This window comes from Silene latifolia, chromosome 8 (assembly GCF_048544455.1).
Source record: "Silene latifolia isolate original U9 population chromosome 8, ASM4854445v1, whole genome shotgun sequence".
Classification (NCBI taxonomy): Eukaryota; Viridiplantae; Streptophyta; class Magnoliopsida; order Caryophyllales; family Caryophyllaceae; genus Silene; species Silene latifolia.
Window position 1 is genome coordinate 17574132 of NC_133533.1, and position 27851 is coordinate 17601982.

At 42.3% G+C, this 27851-nt stretch overlaps 1 protein-coding gene across 1 annotated transcript in view; it reads left to right on the forward strand.

Annotated features, from left to right (window-relative positions):
• LOC141596511 (uncharacterized) overlaps window positions 1-27185 on the forward strand; it is a 42186-nt gene extending 15001 nt beyond the window's left edge. The window contains exons 7-12 of the mRNA XM_074416700.1: window positions 13793-13855; window positions 14010-14078; window positions 14280-14318; window positions 14495-14617; window positions 25469-25561; window positions 26875-27185. Coding sequence (XP_074272801.1) covers window positions 13793-13855; window positions 14010-14078; window positions 14280-14318; window positions 14495-14617; window positions 25469-25561; window positions 26875-27048 — 561 coding nt within the window. The 3' untranslated portion in view covers window positions 27049-27185. The remainder of the gene's footprint in view (window positions 1-13792; window positions 13856-14009; window positions 14079-14279; window positions 14319-14494; window positions 14618-25468; window positions 25562-26874) is intronic.
• Window positions 27186-27851: the final 666 nt, after the last annotated feature.

Here is a 27851-nt window from a genome sequence, read left to right on the forward strand (position 1 = left end):
ATTGTAAAGGTTTGTGAGAACATTTGACCTTGTTGTAGATGAGACATCGGTGCACATAGTCATGACAAGTGATTCGTAGAACATGTGTGGTAATGATCCGAAAGTTGCGGTGGTTTTAATCTTTCGTTGGGCAGTGAGGGAAGGGTGTTTGGATTTAGTGTCTTGTTAAGTCATGTATGAGTTTTGCGGTAATGAAAGAAAGGAACTTGAGGATCTAGTGTGAGTGTACGTAACAAGTGTGGATCGTGAGTTATGCTTTTGGCGGTAAGAGTTTTATGTAGTTTATATAGAGAGGTGTGTCATGTTGCGGTAATAGGGAACAAGTGAAGTTTTGGGTTAAATTAAGGATTTTGTGGTATAGGTTAGGTGGTGTGACGAGAGAAGTGAAGTATGAGAGTTGTTTAAGTAAGTGAGCCTTGGGTAGGTGCATGGCGAGTGTTTAGATTATAGGTGGTTATCTTTGACATGCGATGGTGATGAGGATTATGAAAAGATATATCTAGGATTTAGTATTAGTGAGTTACGAGGGCGTTGTAATACTCCGTATTTATAAGTCTTGGGGTACTCTATCGAGTAGACCTTACTCTGTCGAGTAAGGGTAAGTTGCGAGATAAAATAGTTTCTGACCTGTTGGGTACTCGATCGAGTAGCTGGGGTACTCGATCGAGTAAGGGGGTACTCGATCGAGTACCTTGGGTACTCGATCGAGTGTCCGGTTTTACGGGGAGTTTTCTCGGGTTTTGTTAATTATGCGATTAAGGTATTTAAACATAGTCGTCATTGTTTTAAATCACTTTTACAAAACCTAAAACCCTGTTTAAGAGAGAAAGCAACCAGTTCATCTTCCTAATCGCATCCTTAGCAATTCCGGAGTTCGACGGACGGTCGGTTCGTGTCGTTGTTTGTATCGTTGAGTTCCCCTGCGTCGAGGGTAAGCTTTTAATATAATTTTCATAATGTTTTGTTAAGTTTGGGTAAACCCTAATTTAGAGATTGGGGGTTTTGTGTGTAGTTTGTGATGTGTAGCCTCCATGTGTTATATGATAGGAGGAGGGTTCGTAGAAGAGACTTTTGATCATTTGTTGATACCGTCTCGATTGTTGTGCTTTCCTGTAGGATTTCCTACTCGTATTAGTCCCATAATGGGATATTGGTGATGTCTTTGTAGTTAGTTGTTTGATATGATGATTGTCTGTGTTTGTGGTTGTGATTGTTGTTGATGGTTCTCGAGATGCGTTCTCGGTTGAGTGGGGTCACTATGGGAGTGACTTCACGCCCTAGTTTCGCCCTTCGTGGAACCCGCCACGGAAGGGGATGTGCACATTAATGGGGACGGGGTTAACGCTCGGTATGATGAGCGGGGCTTAGGTGGGCGGCCGCGTCCCCCATCGGGCGTGGTGGGGTCCAAAGGGGTGGACGATCGAGTATTGAGATGATGGGAGTTGGTGTGTGTGTGTGTATGTGTGTGTGTGTGTGTGATTTCAATTGTCTGTTTATCTTATTGTTGATATATGTATTGAATTGTGTGATTAGATCGACCCCGTTTAAATGTTTTAAAAACTGTGGTGATCCATTCGGGGTGGTGAGCGATTATTGAGCGGTGTGATATGACGCGTATGGGATAGCCAGGATGAGTCATCACGTGGCGGTTAGAAGTCTTCCATTTGTGTCGGGACGAAGTCTAGTAGCTTTGATAGTTTAGTCAGTAGACCGTATGAGAACCTTGTAATTCCTTTTATTAGTTTTGGTTTGAACATGTAATCACTTAATCTATAATTACTTTAAAAGTACGTTTCTTTATTGTCTTATGATATTCAGTACCTCGGGCAACCGAGATGGTAGCGCCCTTATATGCTAAGGAAGGCCTAGTTAAGGCTCCTCTGGATATGGGGGTGTTACAAAATGGTATCAGAGCGACGATTTTGGAACCTGTAACAAATGAACATAATGAACATAGGGAGTCTAATAAAATGAACCTGGTGTATGTGTAATGGGAGCCCCGGCTGATGCTAGGTTTTGGGTGAGTAGGCGCCCTCAGTTCAAAATCTTGGCCCCATGATACTTAAGCCAGTCACATGGTATGGGAACGTGGAGTCCGTGTGTATATGTGCGACGTGTATGTTAATTGTGCCGTATATGGTTTGTTGAAAGCATGTTGCATGATAGTTGGTTGACATGTTGGTTGGAATCGTTGGAAAAGTATATGAGAATGATGAATGATATGGTAGAAGAAGAAAGTAGTTCGTATATGATGATGTGTGATGAAGTGGATTTGTAATGTTGTTGTATTAGCAACATGGAAATAGGATTTGTAGTGTATGGGTGTGGTTTGTGTTATGAAAAGTTATGAAAATTTAAAACATGCGGGTAATACATGATTGAAAGTTGAATGTTATATGAGCATGATAGATGGTAATGTTTGACTTTTGGTAAGTGGTAACATGAAGAATAGAGGTTCAATGATAAGTGTTTTATATAACGAATTGGATGAAAAGCATGATGGTTGTTTATAACGTGGCACTTGATAACACGAAGTAGATTATTTTGTTAATTGTATGAGGAGTCGCGCAGATTTGAATGCGTAGTTGTAATCATAATGTTGAAATAATAACGAATACATAGTACGTTAGGATATGTGAGATAACATTCGGGTAGTATTCGCGAGTCTGCATGACTCGATCGAGTGGGTTTGATTCGATCGAGTGGGTATTTGTCGTTATGTTGACCAGAATCGTGTTTTTGGGCACTCGATCGAGTACCTCGGGCACTCGATCGAGTATAAGTCACTCGATCGAGTAGCCGGGCTACTCGGTCGAGTAAGTCGAAGATCGAAGGTCCGTTTGGGTTCGAGTGGGGCACTCGATCGAGCATGTTGGGCACTCGATCGAGTAGCCTCAACTCGATCGAGTAGGTTGCAGTACTCGATCGAGTGGGGCTAATCGGCAGGTCATATGCGTGTTTCGGGTCATATGTTTGTCTTTTGACATTCGTTGCATATTATGTTTAATTCAAAGGTGTTGTATTATTTCTTTATGCATTGTTCTACGTATGTGTTGGTCCTGAAGCGTAAGTTACCCAATCTTATGATGTAAGGAGTGGCACTATGATGAGTATGAGTTCGGTGGGGAGGACATGAGTTATATGTGATTATGATAGATGGTGGAAAAAAGAAAAGGAAGATTGGTATAGTTTATTGAGGCATGGCGCACGTTTTGCGAGACGGGATGAGTGATATGATTGTGTGTTGAGTGATGTAAAAAATAAGTGAATATAGACAAGGGATGATGTGAGTATAATGAACGTGAGAATGAAAAGATTGAAAGTAAGAATGTGGAAAGTGGCAGCTTGAGATATGTAAAGAGTTAAGGAGGGAAATGGTTAGGAGTCGTGTGGGTTATGGATTTATGTAGTGAAAGTTCGTTTAAAGGGGGTTGAGAAGAGTAATATATAGCGAACTTTGTGGAGACATGTCGCGAGGTGTATTTGTAGACAGTGAGTGAGTTTGGGAGGTTTGGTTTATTAAAAGATGAAACTACTGTGTGATTTCCTTGGGTAATTAACGGTATTAAATGAATTCTGATTTCTAGAGATGTAAAAAGGGGGATGCAATTGTTTGAACATTAAATGTTGGTTCTATGGATAGATTAGTGGCAAGTATGAGTGATAGCATAATAAGAGAAGACCCATGGTAAGAAAGAGTGAGATGATGTCGGTAGAAAATAATGGAATTAAGTTTTGGAGCAACGAAGGGGTAACCAGATTTCTAAAGAGTTAGCTAGAAGGAATAAGGAGTTGAACTATTAATTGGTATTATTGAGTGTAAAGAGAAAAGAAGGATAAAAGTAAGCTGAGGAAAATGTTCACCGGAGCTATGTGATATAAAGATAAGAAATCATCGAAATATGTGATGGTATCACGAGGATGTTAGCTAAAGGTTATATAGGAGTTTCAGGGCAACATGATTGGTAATGAGTTTCGAGGAATTAAGGGAGTAAGAAGTTGGTGGAGTATTGGCACGATACGAGATATTTGGTGGAGAGTTGGATGATAATACAAATAAGATAGCATTGGGAATAATGTTGAGGTAATTTTGTGGATGAGTTTGATGTTCGTTATTTGCAATGTTAACCAAAATGGTAGAAAAACCATGTTATTTTGATATGAGTGTAAGAGATTTGATATACGAGCAGCGGTGGCATTGTGGTGTTATCACTAATGGCTAAGAGTGATGGAATATTAGAATGGTAGCAATTCTAAAGAGGTTGATTTGGTAGGGACCTGATTGTTGTGTATAATTGTGAGAGGGTATAAGATGTGGTTAGATGAGGTGGACGCTATTAGTTGAATAGTGAAGGTGTGATTATATTTGGCAGGAAATGATGGTTGTGCGACTGGGGGAATATGTTATGAGGGGCATATGAGTTAAACTCGGGCGGCAGGTAACCTTTTTCGAGTGGTGACTTACGTGGTCAGGATTGACTAGTTGGTTGTGATTACGGGTCTATGATATGTGTAAATGTGTGTGTGAGGTTCTGACCTCACAAGAAGTGGTATGGTATGATAATTATAAAATTGTTTTATGAATGTTCGGTAATATATATGTTGGACACGGTAATTTAATTGAATGATATCTAAAAAGGTAATAATTTGATTGATTTGACATGGCTAGTTATAATTTTATGTGTATTGATAACACATGTGTATTCCGGGAAATGGTAGAGAGGATGTTCATGAGATGCTTATCTGTTTATCCATATAATATGTTGTGTGGTGATTTAATAAAGTGGATTTGAGTAAGTTTTTCTTGTCTGAGAAGTTATGCTAAGTCAGTATTTATGGGAATTGTATGCAGTTGTGATGTCTATCGGTGTGGTTGTGGTGCCTCGGGTGATGATCCGGGCACGGTACATAGTGCAGTGATGCGGGTATTTTCGCACTACGGTGTGGCTGTTGGTGGCGGTGTTGTGATGCCGTCACCGGTTGTGGTGGAGTAGGCGGGATGATTATGATTCGGGTTTCGAAAGTACATACCAGTTATACATAGATTGTTGTTTTGTTTGATGTTGCTCTCTGCGAGTGTCAGTTTGTGCTGATAGACAGTTGTCTTGCTTATTCATGTCTTCTTTACCAGGTTAAGTTGGGAATGAGGTAGAGTATGATGTGAAATAGAGTTGTATATGTTTCGTTGTTGTCATGGGATAGTGATAATCTGTTGATGGGACACGGTTGTGAGAGGTTGTTACGGTAATTTTGATCTTGTTTTCAGATGAGACATCGGTAGACATGGTAATGGAAAATGATTCGTGGAACATGTGTTGTAATGAGCTGAAAGCGGCAGGTAGTTCATAATCTTTTGTTGAGACAGTGAGTGTAGGGTGTTGGGGAAATTAGTGTCATGTTAAGTTGTGTATGAGTTTTGCGGTAATGAAAGAAAGAACTGGAGGATCTAGTGTGAGTGTACGTAACGAGTGTGAATCGTGAGTTATGCGTTTGGGAGATAGGTGCTTTACATAGAGAGGTATGTTGTTTTGTAGTAATAATGGAGAGTTAGTATGGTGTTCTTGCTACGAGTTTATGGTATAGGTTAGATGCTATGCCGAATGAGTTGAGGAATGAGAAATGTTTATGTACGGGAGCCTTGGATATAGGAATGGTGAGTGTTTGGTTTATAGACGGTTATCTTTGACATGTGGTGGTACAGAGGGTAATGAGATATAGATATGGTTTGGTATTAGTGAGTTACGAGGACGTAACATTTGTCTTAAGAGGAGTAGGATGCGATAAAACAGATTTTGATGGTTGTACATATGGTAATATATTCGGAAGTTGAGTCTTGATGTAGAATAAAAGATCGATTCGTGTTGTGGGTGATTTTATTAAAGGTCATGACCGTGCTTGTAGGAGCGTGATGTTTAGGAGTGTGAGAATATTTCGCTAGTATTGACAGTTGGATGATGAGTTACGAGTGTGAGTAAACTTCGAGGACGAAGTTCCTTTTAAGGGTGGTAGAATGTAACATCCCGCTTGATGTCTATGAGTGTCTTGGTATTGGATTTGATAGTTGATGATATTATGGAGCTAGCAACATTAGAGGATGGTAGTTGGTTATGTATGGAGTTGGTGTCGTGAGAGATATATATGTGGTAGATACGATATAGTGAGTCATGTTGTGGAAGTAAACATAGTTGGTGGAGTGGGTGTTAAGAGTTCATGTTCTATGTTCGGTCGAGTTGTTGAGTCCTTAGCTAGGTTGTTGTGTCTTGGTCGAGTCTGTATGGTTGTTTTTATGTATGGGTTGAACTTCGGGGACGAAGTTCCTTTTAAGGAGGGAAGACTGTAATACTCCGTATTTATAAGTCTTGGGGTACTCTATCGAGTAGCCCTTACTCTGTCGAGTAAGGGTAAGTTGCGAGATAAAATAGTTTCTGACCTATTGGGTACTCGATCGAGTAGTGGGGTACTCGATCGAGTAAGTAGGTACTCGATCGAGTACCTTGGGTACTCGATCGAGTGTCCGGTTTACGGGGAGTTTTCTCGGGTTTTGTTAATTATGCGATTAAGGTATTTAAACATAGTCGTCATTGTTTTAAATCACTTTTACAAAACCTAAAACCCTGTTTAAGAGAGAAAGCAACAAGCAAGTTCATCTTCCTAATCGCATTCTTAGCAATTCCCGGAGTTCGGACGGTCGATTCGTGTCGTTGTTTGTATCGTTGAGTTCCTGCGTCGAGGGTAAGCTTTTAATATAATTTTCATAATGTTTTGTTAAGTTTGGTTAAACCCTAATTTAGAGATTGGGGGTTTTGTGTGTAGTTTGTGATGTGTAGCCTCCATGTGTTATATGATAGGAGGAGGGTTCGTAGAAGAGACTTTTTGATACAGCTGTTGATACCGTCTGACTGTTGTGCTTTCCAGGTAGGATTTCCTACTCAGTATTAGTCCCATAATGGGATATTGGTGATGTCTTGTAGTTAGTTGTTTGATATGATGATTGTCTTTGTGTTTGTGGTTGTGATTGTTGATGGTTCTCGAGATGCGTTCTCGGCTGAGTGGGGTCACTTGCGGGAGTGACTTCACGCCCTAGTTTCGCCCTTCGTGGAACCCGCCACGGAAGGGGATGTGCACATTAATGGGACAGGGTTAACGCTCGGTATGATGAGCGGGGCTTAGGTGGGAACGGCTGCGGTCCCCCCATCGCTGGCGGTCGGTCCAAAGTGGACGGTCAAGTATTGAGATGATGGGAGTTGGTGTGTGTGTGTGTATGTGTGTGTGTGTGTGACAGTTCAGCTGTCTGTTTATCTTATTGTTGATATATGTATTGAATTGTGTGATTAGTACTGACCCCGTTTAAATGTTTTAAAAACTGTGGTGATCCATTCGGGGTGGTGAGCGGTTATTGAGCAGTGTGATATGACGCGTATGGGATAGCTGGGATGAGTCATCACGTGGCGGTTAGAAGTCTTCCATTTGTGTCGACGAAGTCTAGTAGCTTTGATAGTTTAGTTGTAGACCGTATGAGAACCTTGTAATTCCTTTTATTAGTTTTGGTTTGAACATGTAATCACTTAATCTATAATTACTTTAAAAGTACGTTTCTTTATTGTCTTATGATATTCAGTATCTCGGGCAACCGAGATGGTAGCGCCCTTATATGCTAAGGAAGGCCTAGTTAAGGCTCCTCTGGATATGGGGGTGTTACAGGCGTAACATTTATCTTAAGAGGAGTAGGAGGCGATAAAAGAGAGTTTCATGGTGGTGCATGTTGTAATAAAATTGGAAATAGAGTGTTAGCGTAGCGTAAAGGAGGGATTTGTTTTGTGGATAATACTTATAAAAGGCCATGGCCGTGCTTGTAGTAGTGTGATGCTTCGGAGTATGAGAATATTTTATATAATGTTGTGGTTGGAGGATGATGTTATGAGTCCGAGTAAACTTCGAGGACGAAGTTCCTTTTAAGGGTGGTAGAATGTAACATTCCGTTTGATGTCTATGAGTGTCTTGATTTTGGATTTGATAGTGGATGATATTATGGAGCTAGCACTGTTAGTGGATGGTGGTTGGTTATGTATGAAGTTGGTGTCATGAGAGATATATATGTGGTGGATACGATATCGTGAGTCATGTTAAGGAAGTAAACATAGTTGGTGGAGTGGGTGTTAAGAGTTCATGTTTTATGTTTGGTCGAGTTTTTGAGTTCTTAGTTATGTTGTTGTGTCTTGGTCGAGTTAGTATGGTTGTTTTTAGAGTATGGGTTGAACTTCGGGGACGAAGTTCTTTTTAAGGAGGGAAGACTGTAATACTCCGTATTTATAAGTCTTGGGGTACTCTATCGAGTAGGCCTTACTCTGTCGAGTAAGGGTAAGTTGCGTTTTAGAAAAGTTTCGACTCAGAGGGTACTCTATCAAGTAGCCTTAGGTACTCGATAGAGTAAGGGGGTACTCTATCAAGTAGCCTTAGGTACTAGATAGAGTAAGGGGGTACTCTATCAAGTAGCCTTAGGTACTCGATAGAGTAAGGGGGTACTCGATCGAGTAGCCTTGGGTACTCGATCGAGTAGCCTAGGTTTTCTGGGAGTTTTCTCGGGTTTTGTTAATTATGCGATTAAGGTATATAAGCTTTGTCGTCATTATTCTAAATCACTTTTGCAAAACCTAAATTACTGTTTAAGAGAGAAAGCAAGCAAGTTCATCTTCTTAATCGCATAATTAGCAATCCCCGGAGTTTGGAAGGTCAGTTCTTAGCGTTGATTATACCGTTGAGTTCCTTGCGTCGAGGGTAAGATCTATGTACCCTTTTTATTGTCTTTCCTTTGACTTGGTTAAACCCTAATTTAGAGATTTGGGGGTTTTATGTGTAGTATGTGATTTGGTAGCCTTTATGTGTTGTATGATAGGAGGAGGGTTCATAGAGGAGGCTTTTTGATTCAAAGAGAGAGACCGTCGATTGTGTGCTTACCGAGGTAGGATTTCCTACAAAAGTATTAGTCCCATAATGGGATATTGGTTGATGTATTGTATTTGGTTGTTTGATATAATAATTGTATTGTGATTGTGGTTGTGATCGTTGTTGATGGTTCGCGAGGCGTGGCCTCGGCTGAGTGGGGTCACTTGCGGGAGTGGCTTCACGCCCTAGTTTCGCCTTCTGTGGAACCCGCCACAGAAGGGATGTGCACATTAATGGACAGGGTTATCGCTCACTATGTGGAGCGGGGATTTGGTGGGTATGGTGCGGTCCCCCACCGACAGGTGGTCCAGTGGACGATCGGTGATTGAGACGATTGGATTTGGCGTGATTGCGTGTGTGTGGCGATTAAGTCGTCTGTTTGCCTTATTGTTATTATATATTGAATTGTGTGATTAGTACTGACCCCGGTGTTGTTTTGTAAACCTGCGGTGATCCATTCGGGGATGGTGAGCAGATATTGAGCAGGTATGAGATGAGTACTGGGATAGCTGGGATTGCCACGACATGATGATAGGAGTCTTCCGCTGTAGCTTATTAGTTATTTACATTTCAGTTAGAACAGTCAGTTTGAGAACATGTATTGCACTTTTGGTTTGGTTTTGAGAATTGTAACTCTTCGCTAAGTATTTATAATAAACGTTGTTTCTTCATTGTTATTTGATTATCATTGCCTCGGGTAACCGAGATGGTAATGTCTTCATACCTGAGTGGTCCTGATAAGGTACTTGGAGTATGGGGGTGTTACAGTATTCCCGGAGGGCGGTGGCGATTTTAGCAAACAAACACCTAGGCGCTTGACGGAGGCCATATATTGATTTTTTAAGACGGCAGACTTTGCCCTCTTTACCACGACCAAAACCCAGGGGAAGCCGCATATACACTTCTTCACTCAAATCACCATGCAAGAATGCATTATGAACGCCCATTTGGTGTAATTCCCATTTATTGATGGGAGCAACGGACATGAAAGCACGAATGGTAACCATTTTGACCACAGGGGCAAAAGACTCCCCGTAATCGAGCCCTTCCACCTGATGATTAACAAAGGCAACGAGACGGGCTTTATACCGTCCAATAGTGCCATCATATTTATATTTAATTCGGTACACCCAATGGCACCCATGCTCCTTTTTATTAGACGGTATATCAGCCAGCTCCCACGTTTCAATGTGTTCAAGAGCATCTATTTCATTCGCCATCGCTGCACAACATTTATCATCCCGAATAGCCTCTTTAAAAGAGGGAGGCTCATCATTTCCTGTAATCGCTTCAAGAAAATCCCGATATCTTGCGGAAAAAGAATGAGAATCAATGTAATTTACTAAGGAATAAGAAGTACCTGAGGCGACGATTCTGGACTTGGTGAGCGCGATGAAGAAGGGTATTGTGTGGTGGCGAGAACATACCCACGAAGATGGGACTTAGGGTTCGTCCTCGGCCAAGGGCATCCGCATTTGAAACTGCAAGCTGCTCACCCGACCCATCAACGGGTTCCTCAGTACCATTTCAACCACTTTCTCCCCCCAAAAACAGGCTCCTCAATACTACCAGCCCCTCCTCCAAACAGTATCAGACCCCTCCCCGTGTTAATAGTGGTAGTAGCTCGTCCGTTAGTAGCAGCCCCGTCCATGGTAGGGGTGCCATTAAACGGAATATCCAAGGGAACCACAGTTTCAGGGGATGAAGGTACGGAAGTAGAGAATTGAAAAACCGTTTCATGAAACACATCACGGGAAACAAAATAGGACCCGTCTCAATATCATACAATTTTCATCCTTTTTTATTGTGTGGATATCCCACAAAAATGCACTTCCGTCCCCCCTTTTTTCGAACTTGTCATTTATCACCACGTGTATGTTGGTTGTGAGCAAAACACAAACAACCAAAAACACGCAAATTTGTATCGGACGGGGAAAATACCATAAAGACATTCATAGAGGGTTTTGTTGTGAAGCAACTCGGTTGAAGTACAGTTTATTAAATAAGCGGCAGTAAGAATGCATTCCTCCCAGAAAGACTTAGGCAAATCAGCCTGAAAAAGATAGCCCGAGCAACATTTAAAATGTGATGGTACTTCCGTTCAACACAACCATTTTGTTGGGGCGTGCCAATGCAAAAAGTTTGAAAATGAATCTCTTGTTGAAAAAAATATTCAGCCATACTGTTAAATTCATTACCGTTGTCACTTTGAACAAACTTGATGGATTTAGAAAACTGCTTGTCAACCATAGATAGAAAATTCATAAACATATCAATGACTTTCGTCTTATTAATCAACAAATAAACACAGGTAGCCCGTGAATAATCATCAACTACTGTGAGAAAATACTTCGCACCGCATGAAGAGACAAGACGATAGGGTCCCCAAATATTGCAATGAATCAATCTAAAGATCTCCGAAACATGTTTATTATTTGAAGAAAAACTAGTACGATGCTGTTTCGCCAAACGACATGTCCCACAAACGGAATGCTTACTTAAATTAAGGCAATTAGCAAAGGAAATAGCCTTGAACACTTTATTAGACGGATGACCCAATCGTTGATGTCAGAGAGCAATTGGGCTCGTATCACGCACGGAAATCACCACTGGTTCCCTAGCACCGGCACAAATCCAATAGAGGCCATCTCGTAGCACACCTACTCTAATTGTCGTCCTCGCGAAAACGAAAATTAAAAAAGTGCTTAGCAAATTAAAAAATATAACCATCTGAAGCTGTAAGTTGGGAGACAGAAAAAAGGTTGCAAGTCAAACTAGGTACATATAAAACATCGTGAAGGATAAGCGAATTATTAATAAACACCGAACCCATAACCTTAGAAGCAACCTGCTGCCCATTAGGAAGGCCAACAATTCGAGAAGGAATGGCACATGGTGCTTCCAAACATGCCAAATTTCCCGTAACATGATTGGAAGCACCTTTGTCAACTATCGAAGGAGACATACCGCTTAAGAGATCAGAGATATTAACGGTATTTGTAGAGACACTCGTGGTGACTAAATTAGCTTAAACAGAGGGAGTTGAACCACCAATACCCCTACGGCCAGTTCCAGCAGACGAACTGGCAGCTCCAAAACTAGGCCCAGAGCCACAAGAACCCACTGATCGAGCACGACGAAGATCAGCCTGAGTTCGAGGCCTATCACCCTACCATTCGGGAAACCTTTGACTCTTAATATAGCAAATGTTTTGATCATGACCACGAGAATCACATAAATTGCAGAAAATTTGACTCCTCTCGCCACGTTCTTTGTCACGGAAAGCCCTCCAATCATCCAGTGGCCGTGAGGACCCTGGCGTGGCAAAAGCCACCACATCTGAACATCAACATGGGCATTAGAAGGAGGACAACTTGATAAGCCCGATTAAGAGACGGAAGAGGATCGAGTTGAAACTGTTGAGAGCGAACATTGGCATACAAAGTGGGATCAAGGCCCATAAAGAATTGATGTAATCAAGCCTTTGAATAGCAGCCAGACCAATATTGCATTCGCACTTGCCGCAGTTGCAAGCGAAAGGCGGTTCATGAACAATGGAATCCCAAAGTGATTTAATAATTTTACCAAAAGATGAAAACATCCATACCTTTCGCCTGTTTGCATTCATGTAATTGGGTCTTCAAGCCGTGTATCTCGGTTCCGTCAAGAACCGAGAACGTGTCCGCCAATTCTGACCATATAACAGAGGCCTCTTCGGCATATGAAATGCTATCCAACAAAGACGGATCAATGGTGTTGAGGATCCATTGAACAAGGGTACAATTAACCACCACCCAATTATCGACACCGAATTCATCAAATGGTTTTGTGATGGAACCATCGATAAATCCAAATTTGCGACAAGATTTTAAGGAACGTGTCATTGAATTTTTCCAAGCGTCGTAATTATCACGACGAAGGACAAAGTTTGTGATTTTAAGATTTGGGGTATCATGAGATCCGGGGAAGTAGGGGTTGAAAGAGTCGAGCTTCGGTGGCTCTGGTATATTGTCGCCTGACGTGGTTTTTTTTAGGGTAATTGCTGAACCTGGAAACCTTAAGATAATTGAAGGGTGAATTGTGTCTTTATCATTCATTAGCAAAGACAACTTATTTATATAAGATGATTAGCAGGCCTAATACATTGAATGTACTTATCGTAATACAATGAATGGAACACCAAAGACCTTCTCGTAAATTGGCCAAAGACTACTCTGTAATCCGTATAATCTTAATAGATAGTGTTCATGATCAAGGTTCAAACCCTGTCAGCATCATATTCGCCTTTGTGGCTCCATTTACCCAAATTTTTAAAAAAAAAAAAGAATTTAAAATTGTAATTGAAACCTATTGATGATTTAAAGACTATTAAGGAGTCGTTTAGTTACATACGGGAACTTACAATGCCTAGGAAGTGTCATATCACATGAATTTAGAATTCATGTGAATTAAAAAATGTTGTTTGGTTACATATAGGCATTGTAATTCATGTAGGCATTCCCACTAACCTAGGGGAATCTAGGTAAGCAACTTCCTCCATTATGGAGGAATTGGAATTCATGGGAAGTTCCAATTCATGTGAATTGGGGTAACCAAACAACCTACCCATTTTGCAATTCACATGAATTAAAGTTCATGTGTAATTTAGTGGGCAACCAAACGACCCCTAAGTTGAATAAGCTCATGCGAATATTTTTAGAGTAAAATGAAGTTTAACGTGATCACATTTCTCATAATAAAATATTTCGGTTGCCAAATAAAATAGTAAAGTTATATAAATTTGGTGTGTATAATTTCTATACCGTTGTTTTGATATATATATATATAATTTGTATTACAAAATGAACAGGTCAAGAACTTCATATCAATCGGAGGTCCTCAAGCTGGTATAGCAGGGCCTCCAAATTGCTCTGTAAGTAATCTGTTGTTTTTAGCGGATATCTATATTTTTCATCCTAAGGGTTACAACATATATTGTTCCTAAAGTGTCTTTTTATCAATTTTTAGCCTTTTTTTATTCATTTGACATTTTTTTTTGTTTATAATTGTTATTTTCTTGCATGCAGAGCCATCCAATTTGTGCGTACCTAAAGTATCTCATAAATCTGCTTCCTGTTTATAGTAACTTTATACAGGTGAATTTAGTTAACTCTTCATTTATAAGGTCATAAACTAATCATATACGAGTAATATACTTTATTCGTCTAAATCACTTGGTCATTTTTTAGTTAAAATTCGCTCAAAACACACGTTAAATAAAACAGGTAATTAAAATGAGGCATGAGTTTATATTTTTGAATTTTACTAAGTTAATCATCATCTTTCAAATATAACAGGCTAGTGTCGCGCCAAGTAACTACATGAAGATTCCAAAGGTAATTGCTAAAACACCTATAAACAATACATTACTCTTTGTCATATTGGCCTGGTTATTTCAATTCTTCATACAATTATATTTCCTCCGTCTTGTTTCATTTTAGCGTTTACTAATAATTTTCGGACATAATATATACTATGGTGCAGTGATGAACTTACTTTAAATTCTTAATAGGAAATTGATGCATATTTGAAAGGGTGCAAATTTCTACCATATGCAAACAATGAAATACCAAGTGCAAGAAACCCTATCTACAAGGAGCGGTTTGCCAGCTTACATAACTTAGTCCTTGTCATGGTAAGTGCTTCTCAAACTTTTACTAATTGTAAACTAAATCTTTAATGAAAAATGATGTGTTATCGTCCCAGAGTACAGAGATTTGATATATTACCCTCTTTAATGAAAAACTTATATATTACCCTAAGGGCACATGTTAAAAAAAAACATAATAATATATTTGGCTTTTTGATCGAGTAAAAGAGAGGTCCTAAAATTTCCCAACATACGATATTATTTTTTTCAACTATATATTCAAAATCAATTATAGTAAGATTGAATTATATAAGTTTCTCAAAGATAGTTCTTCCATTGTGATTTTATGAGGAGTTCGGATTCTTTGTTTCATTGCGTATCCGACTATCTTCATCTTATAACACATCATACATTCACTATTGTTCCGGGTGTAATTCCAGAGCAGATATTTGTTACCACTCGTAGCTTGTAGAATGACGTCTTTGCTTGAATCCTCCTTCGATCTCTCCTGAAACGATGAACAAACTGAGGGCTCGGCTTTGGCCGAGCGTACTCACTCCGACGCTCAAGTCAGTAAACTTAGAGAGGTAAGTTGTTGTTACTTGGCTAAACGTGTATGTAGAGAGATAAGGAAGATATTACCAGATGAATAGTGGTTATTAGGTTAATTTGTGGATCCTTTCCTCAATGAAGGTTGAGGAGTATTTATAGACTTTCACCTTTTGTCACGTAGTGGCCAAGTGGCCAAGTGGCTGGCAGGTGGAAAGACCGTTCTACCCTCGGCCGATGGACCTATGGCGGTGGTGGCCTAGGGTCTTGGATATGAGTACGCGGATATGTGCCCCGGCCGCTAGTTGCGGCCGAGACCAGATGAATGACCGATGGGCTTCATCGGCTGAAGCTGTCTAAGTCGTTGACTTTCTTTGTGGATACCCTTGACCTTGCTTAATATGTTGACTTGGTCAGTGGTGCAGAATATGCCCATCAATTTGCCCCCAGCGTAGTCTATGCCGTGGTATGGGCTCCGATGTATGTTGAGCGTATGTTCTGCGTAAGTATTTTTGCAAAATTTTTGTATCGGCTTCTTCTGATGCATCGGCGTGGTTCTTGTTAGTTCTTCTGATGCATCGGCGTGGTTCTTGTTAGGCCGTACCATATCCCCCCTCCACATGGATGCGTAAAGGGCATCCGATGTGGAAAAGAATATGACGATGGCCGAGACCAGGGCTGAGAGTGCCGGTTGTTTTTGATTGCCCCCGGCCGGTGCTTCCTAGCTTGGTTGGTCATGTGGCCGGCGGAGACCAGATACCTAGGAATTTGTTGAGGAAGATGAATAGGCGAAGAGATGTGAATGGGCGTGTTGAAGACGCTTGGTCACTGTTGCATTGATTGACGTTCAACTGTTGCAACGATTGACATTCCGTGGTTGCATGTCTGACACGTGTCTGTTCTCTGATTGGTTGACGCTTCATGGGCTGTGCCCTGATTGGTCCTTCTTCATGGGCTTTTTCCTATAAATAGGGCAGTTATTCCATGATTTTGGCCACCAATTTCAGTTTCTCAAATTTTCTCCAAAATCTTCATCTTTCTAAACCTTCAAGAGCTTCCTTTTCTTCCAATCTTCAGAGTCTTTGATCCGGCGAGTGTTTTTCTTCGAGGTAAACAAACAAATTTTTCTTTTATCTTGCTACTAATTTGTTGTGAACATGTCTTCTGCTGATGCTGGACCTAGTAAACCTGCGTCGGGGGGCCCTAGGTCTCCTTCTCCTGAAGTTGATCCTCAAATTCTGGAGGAATGGGAGGATGATGATTCTTTTGGTGATTTTGGTGATGATTTCGGTGATGATGCGGAAAGGTCTCGTCCTAATGAGGGGAGACAGTACGTCATGGATCACGGCGACGCCTGTAAGGTTCGCCTTGACCGTGCTTGGTCCCATAAGCTTGTCAGTTGTTCAGGCGAGAAACTTTTCGAGGGCCATTTTTTCTTTGGTAGGGGATACAAAATTGTTATCCCTAAGGAAGGTCAGGCCGTCTGTTGTCCTTCGCCGGGCTACACCGGCGTGTACATGCGGCATTTGGAGTACGGGCTCCGGTTTCCGCTGAATGGGTACGTTATGGCCATAATTAGAGCCATGAACGTTGTCGTTGCCCAACTGCACCCGTTGGCTATGAGAACCATAATCGGTTTTGTCTGGCTTTGTCTTTTCAAGGGAGAGGCTCCAACGGTGAATTTATTCCGCCGGCTTCATCATCTCAAACCATCAATCTCGGCGCGTCGGATGGTACAAAGTGTGCAAATGGAGCGGGTTATGTCTCTGTTGACAAACTTTCTTCTTGCAAGGGTTGGCAAGATCGGTGGGTGTACGTTAAGGTGCTTGGGATGACTATCCATTTGCCCGCTCCTTCCAAAGCACCAAGTTAATTTGCGGTGTGAGACTAAGGCGGAGCATGACAGATGGGTCACCCGGAAGCATCTTAAAATGGATGCCAGCAAGGTCCTTCTTAAGGAGGATGAGAGGTCGGGCAATGAGGCTCTTTGAGGTGGACAAGAGTGGGTTGCGAAAAGATGGATTCCCCCGACGCAGATCATTCTTCGGGATGAGCCGCTTTGCCATGTCGGCCTCATACCGGCCCTAGCACGGGGTGAGTGGGGTCGGTGTGAGGCCCATCACCGCTCTCAATGTTCCTGTTTCTCGAACTTCGATTTATTTCCTCTACTTAACTCTTGCTTTGTTTCTTTCGCAGACCACTTTGGACCGGACCTGTCTGAGGATATCCTCCGGAGAATGGGGCTGCACAAAGATAAAACCGTTGCTAACTTGCATCCCAAGGCTCTAGCCCATGACCGCAGGACGTCGCCGAATGATCTTATGGAACAACGGCTGAAGGGCTTGAGCAGGGAGGAGGCCCAGGCGAAGGTTGTTAGCGGCGTAGTGCGTCGGACGCGGAAAACAAAGTCTTTCAAGCGGCTGGCGTCGACACCGGTTCCACCTCCCATTCCCCCCCCCCTAAGAAGGTGGAGATTGTTGATATTCCCGATGAGGGGGACTCTGATGCGGAGGGATCTCCACTTATCCGTAAGAGGAAAGAGACAGCCTCTACCGCTGGCAAGGAAGTGCCTCCTCCGGCCAAGAAGGCCAAACATGGTACCTATCTATCCTGTGGCTCAAATTTAGCCGGGTCATTAGGTGCTCCTGATGACAGGCTTTCTGATATGTCGAAATATGTTGATACTGATGCCTTTATTAAATTTTTGTAGACCAGCCGCTGCCGGCTTTCGCTCTCATTGGGCAGCAAGTGGAGGGGATCTCTGCGCAGGTTGGTGATCAAGGCGTCACCATCAACTCTTCATCCCAGAAGGCTTCCCTCTCCCAACTGCAGGCTGGTGGTCAGAGTGTCACCACCGTCCCCTCATCCCAGAAGGCTTCTGTCTCCCAGCTTATAGAGGAAGGTACAAAGCTGATTAAGGAGCTGGCGAGGTGGAACGTGGTTACCGGTGCTCGTCTCATGGAGCAAGAGAAGGCCGTGGCTCGAGCTGTTTTTGAGCGTAATGCCACTAAGCAGGTGGCTGCGTCGGCGAAGCTGGATCTCCTCAATGAGCAGAGGCTTAGGGGAGATGCTGAGAAGGCGCTCTTGGCCGAGAGAAAACTCGGGGAGGACGCCGAAAAGGAGGTCCTTCTTGAGAGAGCCAAGGCCGAGGCTGCGGCGGAAGGAAGCCGCGAAGGTTTCTTTGGAGAAATGTAACCTTGTTCAAAGGCGTGCCGACCTCTATCTCCAGCAGAGGAACGAATCCAGGGACCTGTTTAAGGCCCAGGCGGAGGTGATTCGGGGCAAAGAGGCCATCATTAGGCAAAAGGAGGAGGACATTGAGATGCTCCAAACCGTCATGGTCCCCAAACTGTGCGCTGAATTCCGGGATTTGGCGAGAAGAAGCTGCTAGGAAGTGATCGGGAGCTTTTCCTCTTGATGGTTCCTTTCCGTGGGGCCAATTTGACGAGCTGCTTGATGACAAGCTCGAGGCTAAGGAGAAAACCGTGGCGGAGAAGGCCAAGGAGGCGGTGAGGGCGAAGATGGAGAAGGAGGCGGCCGCGGAGAAAGCAGCTCTTGCTGAGAAGGCTAAGGCGGCCAAGGAGGAAGCCGAGAGGATGAGGGCAGCTGATGATGCCGAGGCTGCTGAAGATGAGGCTGCTAGGAAAGCTGCTGGGTTGCCCATTGAAGAAGATGCGGCTACCGCTGCTGATGGCAAGCAGCAACAGGCATAGGGAGACGGGCGGTTGTCACGGGCTCACCCGGCGTCTCGGATAGCCTCGCTCCTCACACACTACCATGTCTTTGCTTGATGAGAACAAGTTTACAAGCAGATCTGTTTTTTGTTCGGGGGAGCCAAATATTAAACCCTTCCTCCCTGCCATCTTTTGGCGCTTCAAATGACATATTTGTAACTTTTGCTTTTCTTTCCTTGTAGTTTGTATAACTTTGGTAGGTTGTGTTTTGGCTTATCCCAATGGGGACGGCAGTCGTCTGTATTCTTTTCACCTGTAACCTGTTATTATTAATAAGAGTTCGTTTCTTTTGCCTTTGGCATGGCCGAGGCCTCTACCTTATTTCTTTTACTTGCGCTTTTAAAAGTTGAGCGTCTCAACTGTATTTAGCGTTTCCACTTTGCCTCTGGCTTGGCCGAGGTCTTTTCTCGTTTTTGTCTGAGTTGCCCTCTTACGTTATTAATTGAGCGTCTTTTTTTTCGTTTCCGCCTCGGCTTGGCCGAGGCAGTTTAGAGTGTGTATCTCAACTGTGTTTAACGCTTCTGAGGTATTTTGAATATTTTTGCGAGTATCAACTGTGCTGGCCACGACTGTCGCGGTGTCTGCTTTCTGGATAGCATGTTACGCGGCGTCTACCACTTGGAGTGACTGCGACGGCACCACACCTCTGGGGGTGACTGCCGTAACGTCTACTACTTGGGGTGACTGCCACAGCGCTACATTTCTTGATGGAGACCACCGCTCTTGTCTATGACAGTGTGTGAGCGTACATTCCTCGGATAGCGTGTTACGCGGCGTCTACGACTTGGAGTGATCTGCGACGGCGCCACACCTCGGGGGTGACCGCCGTAACGTCTACTACTTGGGGTGATCGCCACGGCGCTACATTTCTTGATGGAGACCACCGCTCTTGTCTATGACATTGTGAGCGCGTCTGCTCATTCTCGGATAGCGTGGTACGCGGCGTCTACCACTTGAGGATGCGACGGCACCACACTGGGGGTGACCGCCGTAACGTCTACTACTTGGGGTGATCGCGCAGCGCTACATTTCTTGATGGAGACCACCGCTCTTGTCTATGACGGCGTGAGTGGCGTCGCCTCTTCATAACGATCGCCGCTCTTGTCGGGATGATGTGTGAGCCGGCGTCGGCTTCTTGGTAGATCGCCGCTCTTGTCGGGGTGACGATCGAGCGGCGTCGCCTCTTCATAACGACTGCCGCTCTTGTCGGGATGACAGTGTGAGCCGGCGTCGGCTTCTTGGTAGAGACTGCGGGAAAAATGAGCACTTTGATGGGAAAACTTAGATTATTCTACATTAGATACAAATATGCGTCGGGGTGCCCACAACTGTTTTGGACACCTCCGCCGCTATACAATGTTTTCACAAAATCGCCAGTGTCCTAATGGCTCACTAAAGGCACACCTCCCTCGTCAGCCGTCAGTTGTATCCATGAGGTCGCCCTCCTGTTGTAAGGATGGGCTTTTCCCCTTCTCTGACTGTCTTGCCACTTTGAGGGATTGCATGTTGCATCCTCTGGCAGATATCTGGACGTTGACCACCTCGTCCTTCTCGTCCTTGGAGACGAGCTTTTGCGCTTCCCCCCGGTCCGAGACATACATTAGTGTCAGGGCCCGGATGGACATCACTGCGTCGGCCTCGCTCAGGGTAACCCGGCCTATGAGGACGTTGTAGGCGGACGAGCCGTCAATGACGACGAACTCAGCTAGGACATTCTTAGCCGCATTCCCCTCGCCGAGCATCACTGGCAGTCTGATTGAACCCAGGGGTACCAGGCCGGCCGGAGAAGCCGTACGGTGGATTGGTGCGGGGGCTCAAGTCTTTGACTTTCGTGCCGAGGCTAAGGAAGCACTCCCGAACATGATGTTCGTGTAGGCGCCGTGTCAATCGTGCACCTCTTCACCAGGTGGTTGGATATGTCCAAGTTGACTACAAGCGGGTCGCTGTGAGGGGCGATGACTCCCTCGTAGTCCTTCCTCCCAATAGTCATATCGGGAATGTCGGGGGCGATGTTTGTGTTGGGCACAAAGTTGATGGCCCGATACGGCTCGTTTAGGTGCCGTTTGTGCCCATGAGCCGACCCGCCGTTCTCATTTCCCCGATGACCACATGGATCACTCCTATTCGTTGAAAGACGGATTTCTTATCCGAACCGCGGCGTCGGTCTTTTGGCCTTTGGCCACATACTTGTCGAGGCTTCCTTCCGGATTAGCTCTTCAATGGCATTCTTGGATGCCGTTCGCATAGTTGTCGATGTGAGGTGGCGGTGCAACCGTGGTACTCGCAAGATCGGCTCGTGTCACCGTCCCTCTTCGGCTTGGGGGCCTTTCCCACGGTCTGCCCCTCCTTTTGCTCGGGCGAAGACCTCGGCGGCCGTTACGACCGAGAGGGGTTTTATCATGGTAATGCCTTTGGTAAAACGTTCCCGAACTCCCCCTGGCGCCCGTCGAGTCCTGTTTCTGGCAGATCGTCGACCGTGACCTATTATTGTCACGGCGTCTCTCATCGGACCGTGACCCGTTATTGTCACGGCGTCTTTCATCCGGGTTGTCATCCCGGCGGCTCTTCTTTTCTGAGGGCTCGGCCTCGCTGGGGCCTACCCAGGTCTTGTGGTAGTCCTCTACCTTGATGGCCTGATCGGCCATCTTCCTAGCGGCATCTAGGCCCAAACCCCCGTACTTGATGAGTTCGTCTTTTAAGTCTCCCCTTGGGAGGCCTTTCATCAGTGCGAAAGCCGCCAGTTCGGGGTTGATCTCCCGAATTTGCTGAACCTTGCCGTCGAACCTCTTTACATAGCTTCGTAGAGATTCGCCCTCCTCCTGTTTGATAGTTAGAAGATCCGACGTCTCCACGGCCCTCCTTTTGTTGCAAGAGTATTGGGCTATGAAGGCATCCTTTAGGTCGGCGAAACAATATACCGAGCCGTCGGGAAGCCCCTTATACCAATTTTGAGTCATCCCATGCAGAGTCGTTGGGAAGACTCGGCACTGCACTCATCGGTCTGTTCCCATACCGACATGTAAGACTCGAAAGCCTCGGCGTGGTCGGTGGGATCACTGTCTCCTTTGTATGTGAATGCCGGCAACTTCAGCTTAGTCGGCACGGTGATGTCAAGGACATAAGCACTGAGGGGCTGTCTGACAACGTGTCGAATGACACGCGGCGATCGGCTCCCCGCGTTTCTGGTCTGGCTCCTCTCCTCGTAGCGGGAAGGACTTCTTCTTCGACTCGGGCTTCTTCTCCGACTCGAGAGTCGGACTTCTCTGGCTTCTCGTGGCGAGCCTCGTCGGTCTTTGCGGCGACGCTGTCCTCTCGTGAGTACGGGGAGGGCTCAGGTCTACCACTAGCACTCTGGGCTCCTCCGGTGTCTTGGCAGGGTCGGCTTCTCCTAGTGCTCCGTTCAAATTTCTTGGAGTCACTTTCTGGGCCCTGGTCTCTTGGACGGGTACTGCCGCCCTTGTCGGCGTGACGGCATCAGCTGGCGTACTCCCAATTAGGTCCAGGAGCATCTTCAGTTTCGCCGTGTCAACCACATGTCCCATGATGGTGACCTGGTTGGGAAGCGTGGCGTGTCCGGTATTATTGGCATCCCGAATTCCGGTTGGATTACTCCACCGGTGGAGGGCCGCACTACTCTAATTGTGAAAGGTATCATCTTGGTAGAATGCGGTTTCGTCGGTCGCGACTATCTCTTGTTGTTTTGACATCTTAGCTTTTGGGGTGGGTTTTTGTGTTTGTTTGTTTTTTTTTTTTTTTTTTTGTTTGGGAATGAATGTGACTAGCTTCTAGTGTCTTTCCCCACAGACGGCGCCAATTGTTAAGGTGTAATTCGGCAGCGAGATATTTGTTACCACTCGTAGCTTGTAGAATGACGTCTTTGCTTGAATCTTCCTTCGATCTCTCCTGAAACGATGAACAAACTGAGGGCTCGGCTTTGGCCGAGCGTACTCACTCCGACGCTCAAGTCAGTAAACTTAGAGAGGTAAGTTGTTGTTACTTGGCTAAACGTGTATGTAGAGAGATAAGGAAGATATTACCAGATGAATAGTGGTTATTAGGTTAATTTGTGGATCCTTTCCTCAATGAAGGTTGAGGAGTATTTATAGACTTTCACCTTTTGTCACGTAGTAGCCAAGTGGCCAAGTGGGTGGCGGTGGAAAGACCGTTCTACCCTCGGCCGATGGACCTATGGCGGTGGCCTAGGGGTCTTGGATATGAGTACGCGGATATGTGCCCTACCGGGCTAGTTGTCAGGCCGAGACCAGTGATGACCGATGGGCTTCATCGGCTAGACTGTCTAAGTCGTTGACTTTGCTGTGGATATCCTTGACCTTGCTTAATATGTTGACTTGGTCAGTGGTGCAGAATATGCCCCATCAACTATAATTATGGTGTTCTCCTTAGCTTGTAACACACGGACATGCATACTCCTTGCTTTTTTCACAATCTTTTCTATGATTAGGAGAGACATAAGCTGAAATACGAAAATGGAACATAGAATTTGAACAAATACTCATTTATGAGTATAGTATCTGAGTGCTATTAATAGAAGAACTTATATATTCACATAAATGAAAACCACTATCATGTTTGAATTAAATACACAAATTTTGAAGGGATTCTCTTAATGAGAGATCAGTTTAGTACTACTTAACTATACGATTCAATAAATTTTAGGGTTATTACATGGGATTAATCCATCTTTTGTCTATCCTTCTCAATTTCTCATATTACCCCAACCTATATTTTATCCCATATCAATCCCTTCTTTTCACTCATTTTTCTTTTATTAGACCGAGAGATGACAACCTACTAAATAGGTTACCATTTTCATTCATTCATTCATATTAAACGCCTTTTACCCCAATTTTATTTCGATTTTCTCTTCTCCTGTACTCTTCTTATTTACTGCTCTTCCTTCTTCATTATTCATCTTATTTCTTAGCTTTATTCTTCATTATCCATCTTCATCATTAGCTCTCATCAACATTCAATCCTTAATTTCTTAACTTGTACGAGCAATCAATGGAAAATGTATGTTTTTTTATTGTAATTAATCTTCAATTTTGCATAACCTCTCGCCTATTTATTCTTCAATTTGTAATTAATTTTCAATCATCAATTTCTTACTTATATGTGAGATGAATCCTTTCTATATCATGGTGTATTAATTACAAGATAAGAGTCATCCCTTTAGATGGTCAATTAATTGAATAACCTCTCGCCATTACTTTCGTTGTTTTACTCGTCTCACTCGCTGACAAGCAGAGGGGCTCTCTTTTCTTGTTAATTAGTCGCCCTTTTTGAAAAAAATAAGTATTATTTGTCAATTTTTGTTAATTACTACTCACTCCGTCTCAACAGATTCTTTACATTTTATTAAAATACTCATCACAAATGAATAAAAGTATAAAGAATCTGTCAAGACGGGGTAATATTTGTCATTTTCATTTAGGATAACCCCTTTAATCTCAGTCTTATTCAATTCGTTAGTGTTGTTAGATGTAAATGTATTTTTGTATTAATTGTTTGTCTCATAATTTAGGGAAATCCTTGGGATAATGTAACATTGAAATTGTGGTTTGGAGGTTCATTTACTAGGAATAAAACGGGGTTGGTAAATAGTGGCGGGGTATTTAGGACGGTAGATGTTGATGTTGATGAATTTTGTTGATTTACGATGCTTAAGTTACCTGAAAACCATATGTGTTACAACTTTATAATGAACCTGATGCTTAAGTTACCTGAAAACCATAATTTAGAGATTTGTTACTGATGTAGCTGATTAGATCCCCAAATGGAAATGAAAGATGGGAAATTTTGCATATAAAGAACTTCCTAGTATGGCTAAAAACGGCACAGAACACGACTTGAGGATTGAGGCTCCCAATTTAGATGAGCTCACGAGCAGCATCCGTACTTAGGCATAGATACACAGACACGCAATACAGTAGTAAATGTTCTGCTTTGTGTTGGGAGAGCGTATTTGAAAAAGACATTGTACCCTTGTTCATTGTGAGAAGAACTTTGGGGGAATATATGGAAAAAGGAAATTAAGGGGGGGGGAGGGGGGATAATCGTTTCAATGGAGGAATAGAGAGATAAAAAAAAAGAAAAATAGGTAAATGAAGAAGATAGAGATCTAACCTGATGATATATAGGCTTAACCGGTTACTCTAGGTAACATTTAATCTGGGTCTAATAAAAGAAAAATGAGTGAAAAAAAAGGATTAATATGGGATAAAACATAGGTTGGGGTAACATGAGAAGAATAGACAAAGGATGGATTAATCTCATGTAACCCTAAATTTTATAGAATACGAGTACTAGATTAATAATATGTGTTGTTTTCACATTGAACACTGTATATATGTGTACAATTGGTCTCCCTTGTGACGGGTTACCATTTGTGGCGGATAATTTGTGAGTAAAAATGATAACAAAATGGGTTAGTGGAGAAAGGGGACCACATGAACAGTGTTGAAGAGAGAGAAAAAGTGGGTACTTTGTGAGGTAAAATGGTATCCGTCACTCCAAAGTGACGGATAGTGCATGTCACAAATGAGAATTTGTGATATGTGTAAATACTTTACTGTTTTTTTTTTCTATATAGTTCGAGGAAGACACAATGATTATACCAAGAAAGTCGTCCTGGTTCGGATATCACCCTGATGGATCCACAGACGTGGTCTTGCCTTTCAACGAGGTAAAAATATTGATGGCCTTCTCATCATTACTATCTTAGTACTAATTATTATGTACGATCGTTGAAAGTTCTGACGAATAAAAAGTGCACTTAATGTGAAAAATTTGCCATTGTTTTAAAAAGTGGTTACATTTTAACATAAAATAATCACTTTTGCAATAAAATGGTGACTTCTAAAGTGATCGCACCATACAACGGTCTTATAATATAATCTGAGTCAATATATAAATATATAATATTTACTACTCCCTAATTATTGGTGAATCAATTATCCTAGGATAAAACTGTTCGAAATTAATATTGCATAAAATTAATCCAACTATAAGTTGTGATCCATTCAAATGAAAAACGATATAGAAAAAGACTTAGGCTCCGTTTGACAAGGTATTTCAGGTACCTGATTTGGTCAAAGTAGCTTATTTGACCAAAATTTCAGGTACCTTATTTTTTTATACGCGTTTGGCAAGTAGCTTATTTAACCAAATAAGCTACCTGAAATGAAATGCTACCTAGAGTAGCATTTTAGATTTCAGGTACCTGATTTGTTTTGATTTTCCGTTTTTACCCCTTAAATTTATACTATTAAGTAATTATCATATCCTTTTACGTCATTTCATCAAAATCAGTTACCTTTTCAGTTAGTTTGCCAAACATTTTTTTATATAATCAGCTACCTTATCAGTTCCTAATTTTCAGTTACCTTATCAATTATCTTTTCAGGTTTCAGTTACCTTTTCAGTTTTCAGCTACCTTTTCAGTTAGTTTTACCAAATAGAGCCTTAAACTTTAAATACTCTCACATTAGCTGGCCACAAATTTTACAAAGTTTGAAAATTTTTAAAGTTTTAATTGCGTATTTACATAATAATAATAATTATTTAATTGCGTATTTATATAATAATTATAATTATTTATATAATAATAATTAGGTGGCCACAAACTTTAAAGTTTTAAAGTTTGAAAATTTTACAGAGTAATTTTTTGTTGTCAAACCAGGTCTATTACAAAAGTTATTCGATTGCCGAATTAAATTATTTAATTGCGTATTTATATAATAATAATAATAATAATAATAATAATAATAATTTCGGCTGGCCACAAATTTCTTGTAAACTTTTGATTGATTAATAAAAGTTTGCGTTTTTTTAAAAAATAATAATAATAATAATATTAATAGTGATTGAGTTAGGGCGCTTGCTTAGTAGGGGCACTGGCACTCATCTAAACAATGAAAAATTATTTTCACTTCTTTTAAAGTTACCTTATTCTAATACTAATGCAGTTTAATTTGTTCATCCTTGTTGATGGAGCAGACCACATTGTATAAAGAAGACTTGATAGGATTAAAAACGTTGCATGAAGTAGGAAAAGTGACATTTAAAAAGGCACCTGGAGGACATATTAATCTCTCCGATACTTTATACGAGATGATCTCCCCATTTCTCAAAGATGAAGATTCAACGACTAACCAAATTGCAGTTGCATGATATTACCATACATACGTGCATGGATTTCTACTAGTGTTCTTCTGAATAAATTTTTATGTTATTTATTCTATTGCATGGTGTACAAACCTACGTACCTTATGTTTTTCTAAACGAAAACGTATCCCATTGACCCGTTACTATTGTGTCTTGGATCCGCGAGTGAGGGACGAATTCATTGCTCATGCTCGCCGGTAGCATTGAATTGCTGGTAGGATTGTTAACAGGTGCAATTTGCGAATCATATGTTTATGCCAAGGGGATTGAAGAGGTAAATGTTATCGACTTTCATGGACCCTAATTGTATTATTATGGCTACAATTTAGTATAATCGGAGATCTTTTTGCCTAGTGATTCAGAGTTTCAGACGGTAAGACGGAGTTTGAATCCTCCTTCCGCTTATACTTTGCTCAATGTTTGCATTTTCTCAATTTAAGGAGACTTATTTTGATTCCAGTTATGCGAGACCCTTTGACATACGCAGGGGGGAACCAAAAGGTAGCACCCACGGTTGGTAATTTAAGTGTAATTACCGGTTCATTTTAGCGTGTTCGGGTTTGGTTCGTAGATGGGTAAGTTCGTTATAATATAATGTAAGTTCGGGTAGTACGGAGTGTACACTTACATAATTATTTACAATTTTACGGAATAGTTTTTGACGGGCTGAAAGTCGTATGCCTATCAAATGTAAATTTATAATCACAAACTAAACTACTAAAACAGTAATATAGAGAAAGTAGTAAGAGTCGAACCCACAAGGAAGGACTAAATTAATTAACGTGTATAAGAGTAGAGAGTAAAGTAAC